Consider the following 11,168-nt stretch of genomic DNA (forward strand, 5'->3'; position numbering starts at 1 on the left):
CACTCGTAATAACGACTTTGTGGTGGCGTTCATGTGCGTTCATAAATACGATTTATTCGACATGACTTGAACGCACCATAACGCTACATTAGATTTATCAGCGTGTCACAAATTAAGCTGTCCGGCGAAACTGTATTGTTAGGAGTGCGCAAACAAAGCACTCACTTCACTTCATAAAATTGAGGTTAAACCACTGGAATCATATGAACTGCTTTAATGATGTCTGGACAGAAAGCTCTCGGATTTCATCAAAAACTATCTTAATTTATGTTCCGAAGATGAACAAAGGTCTTGCAGGAGAGGAACGACACGAGGCTGAGTAATTAACAACAGAATTTTCCTTTTTGGGTGAACTATCTATCCCTTTGCCTATGGATCCAACAGGATTATCATATTTGTCACTTGCATCTAGCCAAAAACTGTGATAGGTTGGCAGTACTATTAGCACAGGTGAAGAACGTATTATCTGAGAATAAAATGACCTACTTGATTAAATGTTTGAAGTATTTCTTTTAAAAACAACATACTGTCTCTCAAAGTATTTAACTACAAATTGAATGTTATTTATTTATTTATTTATCCAGCAAAATACAAATTACAAAACACTCAAAAGTAATTAAACATGTATTTTAAATACATTTAATTTAAATATTGCTCATCTCTGTGGCTAAACCTCAAACATGGTGGGAATGTGAAAAAGAGATTTCAAAACATGTGTGCAATATGTTGAAATAGTGTGGATGCGTGGCTGGGTCTTTAAAAGGCTGGACAAAGATTGAGGGTTAAAGTGCACTTGTGTTTTGTCATTCTTTCTGAACATTGCAACTTTTGGGAGAGTTACTATCACACACACTCACACACACACACACACACACACACACACACACACACACACACACACACATCTATTTGAATTATTTAATACTCTTTGTATATCTGCAATACATTTATTCTATTGTTTTAATTTATTCATTTTATATTGATTTTCTTCTTTTTATTTATTTTATAGTATCACAGTTTCTGCAAAAAAAAAAAATATGATAAAATTGCTTGATAATTATAATAAATATTTATTGAGCAGTAAATCAGCATATCAGAATGATTTCTGAAGATCATGTGACACTGAAGACTGCAGTAATGATGCTGAAAATACAGCTTTGATCACAGAAATAAATTACATTTTAGAATATATTCACATAGAAAACAGTTATTTTACAGTTATTTATAATTGTAGAAATTCACAATATTACTGTTTTTACTATATATCTTATCAAATAAATGTATAGCCATGGTGAGCATAGAAGACTTCTTCCAAAAGAAATTCTTACAGACCTCCAAAACTTTTAGTACTTATATATATATATATATATATATAATCACTGGCATTAATATTGACTGAAGAAATTTTACTGTTATGCTACCCTAGCAGATATGTCGCTCTGTGAGTAATTTTGAAAGACTTGTCAAAGTTGTCAAATGAATGAGTGTGCAACAAGATGAAGAATAATAAAAGTAGTACAAATAAATCATAAACAAAAAACATTTTGGAAAACTGCAATTGACATCAAAGCTACTGCGTCACTCAAAATGCAAAACTTCCTTCCTGTTCCGCCGACAAATTCAAACTGAGCGATCCATACCTATGGGTGTGTTCATACATTCATTGCATTGCTAGGCATTCCCAGAATGCACTTAGAAGAGGCGAGTGGATCAAGTTACGGCACAACATTGCCATAATCACCAGAAAAACACCTGACAAGCACTCAAGCTCCTCATTCAGTCCCGGGCTCCTCTTATCTGACCTGACGCTGCTATAGCCGCGGCTCGTGAAGAGATATGTGACCCCTTCCTGGTAAAGTCCACTGACACTGGATCTAAGCAGACAGCAGGTGAGTGAGAGTGTTTGTGTTCTGCTACAGTATTATGTTTAAAGAGTTACATCAAGCTCGTTGATTTAAATATGTTTCTATCAGCTGCCCCCATGAAAAAGTGACATATGTACAGTACTATGAATGTTTTGACATTACCAGGTGCATGTAGTATGAAATTGCCAAGTAAATAAGGAAGTAAGAAATTCAAATGTGAACTTGTTATGATTATAAGCTACCGTCTTTAAATCTGAATCTAAAATAAGTTCTGGACTTCATTGAACACACCACTGTTTTAATTTCCTCTGTGATTTCATTTGAGACTTTATTGTGCCAGTGTTTGTTTGACTGCATAAGCCCATGAACTCAGCATAGCACTGCTTATTTACATACAGATGCACATCTTTTGTAAGTCAAAATCCTTTCAAAGCTGTGTTTGCCGCGGAGCAGGATTTGTATCTGTGGTTTCCAGAGAGCATGCTCTGACTTGAATAACCACCACTCCCTCTAATGAACAAATTCACTCAATATTTCAGGTCTGAAGGAGTGAGTAAAGTGAAAGTACAACTCAAACAAACCTAAACACACAAGACCAGCAGGCTCTTTTTTTTCCAGTGGCCCCAGGTTTTAGTGTTTAAAGAAAAAAAGCACAGCATTTCGCAAGGGTCTGTTTGCTAATAACACATTAGCGTGGAGCATTTCATCTGCCTTCGCTCAAATACCAGAGACTATTAATGCAGACAGAAACGTGTTTGAACACAGTTGGGACTCATCTGAATAAATATCCTGAGAAAGATACAGCAGTCTTGACTTGAATGTCTTTGTGGCTTGTAAATGCTGTAGGTTTAAAAAATATATATATCTTCTTTGTAGATTGGGTAGGTTTGTTGAAATGAATGCTGGCCAGACAACTTCTGTTGTTCAAATTGGTGCTGGAAAATCTTGCTCCAGGTCAGTATTCATATACATTTTAATGTGTTATAATTAGACATTTAATATAAATTATTATTATTGTTATTATTTTGCAGTCAAAGGAACGTATGTGTTATATCATGTGGCAGATTATAATGATTACTATTATAAATATTACATAAAGTATGAGACAACATTAAATATCTAAGATTCAAAATCTATGTTAAAACTGGAAAGGAATCTTAAAGTTAGACAGAGTTCTAGAAATATAGTTTGGGGGGGAATCATAAAACATGACATAAAATTAATAATTAATCATAAAGATTAAAATCAATTTGCTATGCTGATAAATTGCAATGAGAACTTACACTGCATTATATAATAATAATAATAATATAGAAACATTTCCACTATGGACTTTTTAGATACTACTTTACATCTTATAAGCATTATTATTCGAGCAAAGTTATTATTATTATCATCATCATTGTTGTCATTGTCGTCGTCATTTACACAGAAAAGAAGGTTCACTGCCAAATGAAATTCTTAGCTTAGAATTTAAAAAACATAAATATAGAAAATATTATATATTTAATTTTCTGATATGCCTGTCTCTTTCCTACTGGTTTTTATTTTTATTTTTTTATCACTGATTTCAAAGGGCTGAATTTTTTTCTTTATTGAACACCTACAACTACTTTCTTAAAGACACAACACACCTGCAGCTCGCTGTCCATGAGGTAAAACATCATTCTTGTATGTTTCTGAATGATAATGCATTTAATGAAAAATGCTAAATGGATACATGCGAGTAATCTAATGGGTATTCGACTGCAGTGAGTGCAGCAGTGTTTGCAACCCTATGTGTGGACTTTGAGCTCGATTATAATTTGCCAAATATAGCACTGTGCTGCCCTCTGCTGGCATACAACAGGACATCAGACCAGTAAGAACATTGTCACGTCTGCTTTAACAGATTGCAGACAAAGTGACATTTGAAGGCATTCTTGTCATTTCCTGGGGAGTGAAGAGACCCATTCAGTTACAAATACAAGATGAGAAACAGATTTTTCCAAATGAGTCTTCAGTCAAGTCACCAGACCCCATCAGTCCATTTGGAAACAAACGGTTAGTATTCGTTTTTACTGTCAATTTTACTGCTGTTGCATGTACTTTACAGTAAATGGAAAAGTTGTTTCTGCCTATATATAGAGAACTATTGTGTGATAAATACAACATAAGCTCTTATTGACAGCATCTATGGTATGAAAGTCATTCAACCTGCTCCTCAGTTTATAAACACACACACACACACACACACACACACACACACACACACACACACACACACGCGTTTACTGTAATGCACTTGCTGTACAATGGATGTCTATGGTGGAAGACATTCCAAAGGGTTTAAAGAAGCCACGAAACCAGCTGATCCTGTGTTGATGTACTTCCTTTTAAACTAAAGTTGGAGTGGGGCATCTCGAAAGACGCCATTCAATTTATTTTTAAATAGTCTTTAGTTTAAATTCTCTTTAATTTACATTAGAAATGTACTATTTGCCATGCAGTCAGAAGTAGGTGGATGTGGAGGGAGGGCATTCTAGAAAGCATTTGATTGGACAGCATGATCGAGTGTTGATGATAAGTCAACAATGGTTTTGTTTTCCAGGAAGAGAATGAAAATACACTATAAAGTATCTGCTAAAATGTTACTCATTTGACCTCACAGCTAACTGCACTGAAGGCTTCAAATCTTGATTCCATGAAAACATCTAATGGTGCTGAATGTACCATCTACACCACCTACATCCCGCTGCGGTCTGTTATAAGAAATCAGCTTCGTGTTACTGAATAGTTACTGATAGAACGAGTTTGGAAGATCCACATTTTGGTTTACACCATCTTGATCAAAAGTACTTTTTCTGATAAACTGAGTCCAGAATTTAGTGTTATAGTGTATAGAAAATAGTGTTTTCCTTCACTCTCAATACCAAGAAGAACCAAAAAGAGGTTTTTGCAGTAATGCCATAGAACCATTCTGGTTACCCAAAGAATATATATATTTTTTTTTTTTTTTGGTGTTGAAGGTTCGTTATGCAACCATAAATGCTGGCAAAGAACCTTTATTTTTCAGTGTTGATCATTGTTTAGTAGGTACAAGCATGACATTCTCCTGTCAACACTTATAATGCACATACTGTATAATTAGTATTGTGGCTTTAGCTTCAAAACGCTATTTTTACTTCTTCTTTTTTTTCCACAAAAACTGATGGACATTATTTTCTGTGTTGATCGATAGTATGATGCTGTTGACGGTGCATGAGTTCTATTTAACATGAAACATCAATGAAAATTGCATGACGATAACAAACTCTTGTCAAAGTTATTGCTTTCTATTCGACTAGAGTTATCTGCTTTTAGACAACAATTGATTAAATAAAAATTATAACATGAATTGAGTTCAACTGAGTCAGCGAGTCATCTAAGGCTGAATAAAACGGGTGAAGCAAGATTATAAGAGGAAGACAGTGGACACAAAACCAAACTTTCTATCTTAGATGAGATGAAGACATCTGCATTGTTAGAACAGGAAAAAATTAGCAGTATTTGTTAAAGATTATGTCTGCTTTTGATTTGACAAAATGTTCCCGTAGGGGAATGACACGATGGAGAGAATTCGATGATCTTCATCATATTGATGAACTGGAGGAAGCTGGATCCACGAACACTGAAGATCCTCCTAAAGGTTCAGTTTCTTTAAATTGTGTCACAGTTGGTGCAGTCAATATTTGATGGAATTAGCACTCTGGCAACACATGCCGATTACTTGAAATTATGTAGTTTGATTACTGCATTAAAAAAAGGCCTTGCACCTTTAATCAACACAATTCTACATTACTCTTTAAGACTACATAGAATACGAGAGCAAGACGTTAAGACCTTCCAGACCTGTGCCGATGGGCGAAGAAAGATCAAATCTGATCCGTACCATGAGTGATGCCTCGCTGGTGAAAATGAGGGTGAAGAGTAAAAAGATGGTAGAAAGTCAGAAGAACAGAAACCATCGCTTCTCCATCAACGGACACTTCTACAACTACAAGGTCCCACATGTTAACCTTAAAGGAACACTCCACTATTTTTGAAAATAGGCTCATTTTCCAACTCCCCTAGAGTTAAACAGTTGAGTTTTACCGTTTTCGAATCCATTCAGTCGATCTCCGGGTCTGGCGGTAGCACTTTTAGCTTAGCTTAGCATAGATCATTGAATCTGATTAGACCGTTAGCATCTCGCTCAAAAATGACCAAAAAGTTTCTATATTTTTCCTATTTAAAACTTGACTCTTCTGTAGTTACATCGTGTACTAAGACCGACGGAAAATTAAAAGTTGTGATTTTCTAGGCCGATATGGCTAGGAACTATACTCTCATTCCGGCGTAATAATCAAGGAACTTTGCTGCCGTACCGTGGGTGCAGCAGGCGCAATGATATTACGCAGCACCTGAAAATAGTCCCCAGCTAGGTAACTTCCAACGTGACCGGCACTAAGTTTGTGTAGTTGGTTATGTTGAAGAAAGTTAGCCTATTTTCAGGTGCTGCGTAATATCAATATCATCAAGTTCCTTGATTATTACGCCGGAATGATAGTATAGTTCCTAGCCATATCGGCCTAGAAAATTGCAACTTTTCGTTTTCCGTCGGTCTTAGTACACGATGTAACTACAGAAGAGTCAAGTTTTAAATAGGAAAAATATAGAAACTTTTTGGTCATTTTTGAGCGAGATGCTAACGGTCTAATCAGATTCAATTATCTATGCTAAGCTACAGCTAAAAGTGCTACCGCCAGACCCGGAGATCGACTGAATGGATTCGAAAACGGTAAAACTCAACTGTTTAACTCTAGGGGAGTTGGAAGATGAGGCTATTTTCAAAAATAGTGGAGTGTTCCTTTAAAGCCTAATGAACATTATCGATAATTATTATGAGGCCGTGACAGGCATAGGAGTACAAAATATAGTTAATAACTTCTGAGAATCAATAAATCAATCAATCTGTAAATGTGTTAGAATTACTGATATCACAAGTGTGAGACGCTGCACTGCCATCTATCGATGTGATTTACCATGAATGTCTCTAAATTGTATGGAAATCTGATTCTAGTAAGTTTTAGAGAGCGTTTTTTACAATTAATTCCTTTACCTGACTTTACCGTCACTGCTCAGGATTTACTGTGTAATTGGGCTACTTTTAAACTGTTGCCGTTGGCTGTTTTTAGCCTGCGGAAAAAAAAAAAAAAAAAAAAAAACACAATTGGGCTGGTTTTGTTTTGCAGATCTGACAACCAAGACCACAGGTCACGTCATTTCAACATGGCAAAATATATTGAGAAGTGACCCGCACCATGTAGAATTAAAAAACTTTGTATAGGAAACTATTAGAATGTGATTTTAGGGTTATGTAAGGCAGAACAAGTTCTCATTAATCATCATTAATTCACCCTCATGTTCAAACTTACTTTCTTGGAATACAAAAGGGGGAATTCTGAACACTTTTTTGGTCATTTTTTCCATACAACAAATACAGCTACAATGGATGGGGACTTAAGTTATTATATTAGTTTTATGAGTCTTTTTAATAGTTAGTTTTATAGTCATTTTGTTTTTGCAGACATCTATTTTCACACCATCATTTGGCGCAACCACAAATGTGCACATTAACAGCGAGATGACAACACAAGAGGTCATTACACAGCTGCTTCAGAAATTTAAAGTAGGTATTATTATTTTCAATTCAATGCATAAGCCCTATAAGGATTATTTAACCCGCTGGTATTGTTCATTTGGGAGTCAAACTTGCGGTCAAAAGTTAAATCAATGTAATATATTTTTGTTCAATAATATTTTTCCTTTTTTTATTTTGTATTTTGAGAGAATTTCATGGTACTATTTAATATTTATGCAATAATTATGATAATTTTTTCCCATTGAAAATAATAGAAAAATGTCGGTGCGTCTGTTTTGCACTCTTAATATTTTAGAGTGTCACCCCTTCATTGCTGTGCACTTTTTTTCTGCATCATGAATGATACACACTTTTTGTGTATTTCCCATTAATTTCCAATAGTGGTCATATTTGACCATGAACAACACAAGTGTGATTTTTTTTTTTCCCGACCATTTCGCTTTTTCGAATCAAGCCCACAATTTATTTATTTTTTATTTTTTTTTTTTTGTGGTCACATAATGACTGCCATAAAATTCAGCAAGTTTCGTACCATTTTTAAAATTTCACAACATTTTTTTTTTTTTCCGCATCTACAATGACCGAACAATAAGTATGGTTAAGTATGTTTTCTTCACTGATTATTTCCACCCTCAATTTTGATAGACAAATTCATTTTTTTTCCTTTCTTTCTTTTTTTTATGCAGATAGAAAACAGTCCACATGAATTTGCCCTCTACTGCATTCATCAAATTGGAGGTATGTAGAATTATCGATTCACCCATAGCTTAAAGCTTCATTCAGTTCTGATTTTAGAAGTAGTTTCATTTCCAAACATAAGACCCCTTTTTTGTTTTGCATGCATTATGCCATGATTCCATCGTTGTTCCAAGATCCAAGAGTCTAGACTTTGCTTAAGTTTACAGAGTCCCATTTCTGACCATTCTATCCGTTGTTCGTAGAGAAGCGGAGGTTGAGCAGTTCAGATCTGCCATTATTGGAGCGTGTTCTACAGGGACCATCAAACAGCATCATGAAAATGTTCCTCATGGATGCAGACGAACAGGAAATTAGCCTTGATGTAAGTCTAGCTCTTCAGACATTACAGAAATGTGTTTCCTACACAAATAAAACTAATGTCCCACTTCCACTGATTTTAATAGGTAGCTCAGTACCTCAATTTAGAGATGCCCATTTTGAAGGTAATCCTGCAGAAGCTGGAAGAGCAAGAGAATCAAGAAGTACAAAGAATAATCGCAAAGTAAGTCTAGAGTACTTTATGAAAAACAAAACATGTTTTTGGCAATTACTGCATTTGTTTTATTATATTAACATAGATATGTTTTATACTTATGAACAATTGTGTTATATGAAAGGCTTTAATGTATGTTTATCATATATAGATATCAAAAGGAACGGAGTCTCTTGTTGCAGTGCTTGAAAAAAAAGATGCCGGTTAAAACGGAGACAACTGTATAAATGAAGACTTGGCAACGGGAAACTGTTTCCAACTGTTGTGACGACAACCACAGAGTAAAAAGAGAAATGGAAAATAAAATGGAAATTGAGCCTTCAGGACTAGAAGCCAGGAATCAGGAGTGCGAGATGTTCATACAGGATTTTGATTTTATATATATAACATTTAAGCTTTACTGTTAAGTTTGTGGTGATGCTGTATATAATGTAAAATAGTTTTGTGGTCACATAATGACTGCCATAAAATTCAGCAAGTTTCGTACCATTTTTAAAATTTCACAACATTTTTTTTTTTTTCCGCATCTACAATGACCGAACAATAAGTATGGTTAAGTATGTTTTCTTCACTGATTATTTCCACCCTCAATTTTGATAGACAAATTCATTTTTTTTCCTTTCTTTCTTTTTTTTATGCAGATAGAAAACAGTCCACATGAATTTGCCCTCTACTGCATTCATCAAATTGGAGGTATGTAGAATTATCGATTCACCCATAGCTTAAAGCTTCATTCAGTTCTGATTTTAGAAGTAGTTTCATTTCCAAACATAAGACCCCTTTTTTGTTTTGCATGCATTATGCCATGATTCCATCGTTGTTCCAAGATCCAAGAGTCTAGACTTTGCTTAAGTTTACAGAGTCCCATTTCTGACCATTCTATCCGTTGTTCGTAGAGAAGCGGAGGTTGAGCAGTTCAGATCTGCCATTATTGGAGCGTGTTCTACAGGGACCATCAAACAGCATCATGAAAATGTTCCTCATGGATGCAGACGAACAGGAAATTAGCCTTGATGTAAGTCTAGCTCTTCAGACATTACAGAAATGTGTTTCCTACACAAATAAAACTAATGTCCCACTTCCACTGATTTTAATAGGTAGCTCAGTACCTCAATTTAGAGATGCCCATTTTGAAGGTAATCCTGCAGAAGCTGGAAGAGCAAGAGAATCAAGAAGTACAAAGAATAATCGCAAAGTAAGTCTAGAGTACTTTATGAAAAACAAAACATGTTTTTGGCAATTACTGCATTTGTTTTATTATATTAACATAGATATGTTTTATACTTATGAACAATTGTGTTATATGAAAGGCTTTAATGTATGTTTATCATATATAGATATCAAAAGGAACGGAGTCTCTTGTTGCAGTGCTTGAAAAAAAAGATGCCGGTTAAAACGGAGACAACTGTATAAATGAAGACTTGGCAACGGGAAACTGTTTCCAACTGTTGTGACGACAACCACAGAGTAAAAAGAGAAATGGAAAATAAAATGGAAATTGAGCCTTCAGGACTAGAAGCCAGGAATCAGGAGTGCGAGATGTTCATACAGGATTTTGATTTTATATATATAACATTTAAGCTTTACTGTTAAGTTTGTGGTGATGCTGTATATAATGTAAAATAGTTTTCACATAAATGTAATTACAATATTTATCATGTGAGGAAACTAAATAAAATACTGATATTTGATTGGCAGTTTATTTGTGGATTAACTGTTGCTCTATGGCTATACATATATACTGTGGTTTACTCTCAAGGTTTTTTTGTTCTTGGAAATGTTATAAACAAGTTTCTGTTTAAATAAGTTCCAACTGGCTTACTGTAGCATTCTGGAAAGTGTCTGTCAACGGGAGATTCTAAACTCAAAAACATTTCAATCATTTAAAACCACGATTTCATTACATAATTATTTATAATTATCATTACATAATTTGCGTTTGAATAGTCTTATGAATAAATAATAATCTCACTTTACTATAACATTCTTATCTTTAAAAAAAAAAAATAATAATAATAATTCTGGGTATTTAACAAAATAAAATTCCTTTCAAATGGAGTTTTTTTTTTTCTATCAACATTTAAAAAAAAAAAAAAAAAGATTTCCATTTTGGATAAACTCTATATTAGGAAAAAATAAAATAAAATGTCAAGATAAAGAATATGTGGTCCGCTATATATCCAAAAGTACAAAACTGTAGCAACTTGGAGTCCATGTGGAATTCAAGCAGATCTTCTGCAGGACATCTTCTGCACCTCATGCTCATCAGTCATTATGTCAAGGGTCACCTCAAACTTACATGCCAGTTGCTAAACAAAAAAACAAAAAAAACAAAGTCAAAGATATAAAAAGTACAGTAATTGTAGTATGCATGTGTAGTTTTTTTTTTTTTTTTTTCCCTTTTGGCTAC

The 11,168-nt window shown here is 34.4% G+C and overlaps 3 protein-coding genes across 3 annotated transcripts in view; 2 read left to right on the forward strand and 1 right to left on the reverse strand.

Annotated features, from left to right (window-relative positions):
* Positions 1–1,626: 1,626 nt before the first annotated feature.
* On the forward strand, positions 1,627–9,194 carry LOC107653501 (ras association domain-containing protein 6-like). The gene is made up of 11 exons (XM_016440236.1): positions 1,627–1,889; positions 2,742–2,819; positions 3,442–3,520; positions 3,757–3,908; positions 5,441–5,532; positions 5,694–5,887; positions 7,453–7,554; positions 8,214–8,265; positions 8,469–8,587; positions 8,670–8,767; positions 8,910–9,194. The coding sequence occupies exons 2-11, from the start codon at positions 2,761–2,763 to the stop codon at positions 8,983–8,985; spliced, it is 1,023 nt and encodes a 340-aa protein (XP_016295722.1). The 5' UTR covers positions 1,627–1,889; positions 2,742–2,760; the 3' UTR covers positions 8,986–9,194.
* Positions 9,195–9,264: 70 nt separating this feature from the next.
* LOC107653502 (ras association domain-containing protein 6-like) lies at positions 9,265–10,756 on the forward strand. The gene is made up of 4 exons (XM_016440237.1): positions 9,265–9,451; positions 9,655–9,773; positions 9,856–9,953; positions 10,096–10,756. Exons 1-4 carry the CDS (start codon positions 9,394–9,396, stop codon positions 10,169–10,171), a joined length of 351 nt encoding a protein of 116 aa, XP_016295723.1. The 5' UTR covers positions 9,265–9,393; the 3' UTR covers positions 10,172–10,756.
* Positions 10,757–10,857: 101 nt separating this feature from the next.
* Positions 10,858–11,168, reverse strand: part of LOC107653486 (L-cystatin-like) — a 2,419-nt gene continuing 2,108 nt past the window's right edge. Inside the window, exon 4 of the mRNA XM_016440209.1 lies at positions 10,858–11,067. Within this exon, the coding sequence (XP_016295695.1) occupies positions 10,981–11,067 (87 nt within the window). The 3' untranslated portion in view covers positions 10,858–10,980. The remainder of the gene's footprint in view (positions 11,068–11,168) is intronic.

The sequence above is a fragment of the Sinocyclocheilus anshuiensis genome, unplaced genomic scaffold (assembly GCF_001515605.1).
Source record: "Sinocyclocheilus anshuiensis isolate Anshui unplaced genomic scaffold, SAMN03320099.WGS_v1.1 scaffold3, whole genome shotgun sequence".
NCBI classification, from domain to species: Eukaryota; Metazoa; Chordata; class Actinopteri; order Cypriniformes; family Cyprinidae; genus Sinocyclocheilus; species Sinocyclocheilus anshuiensis.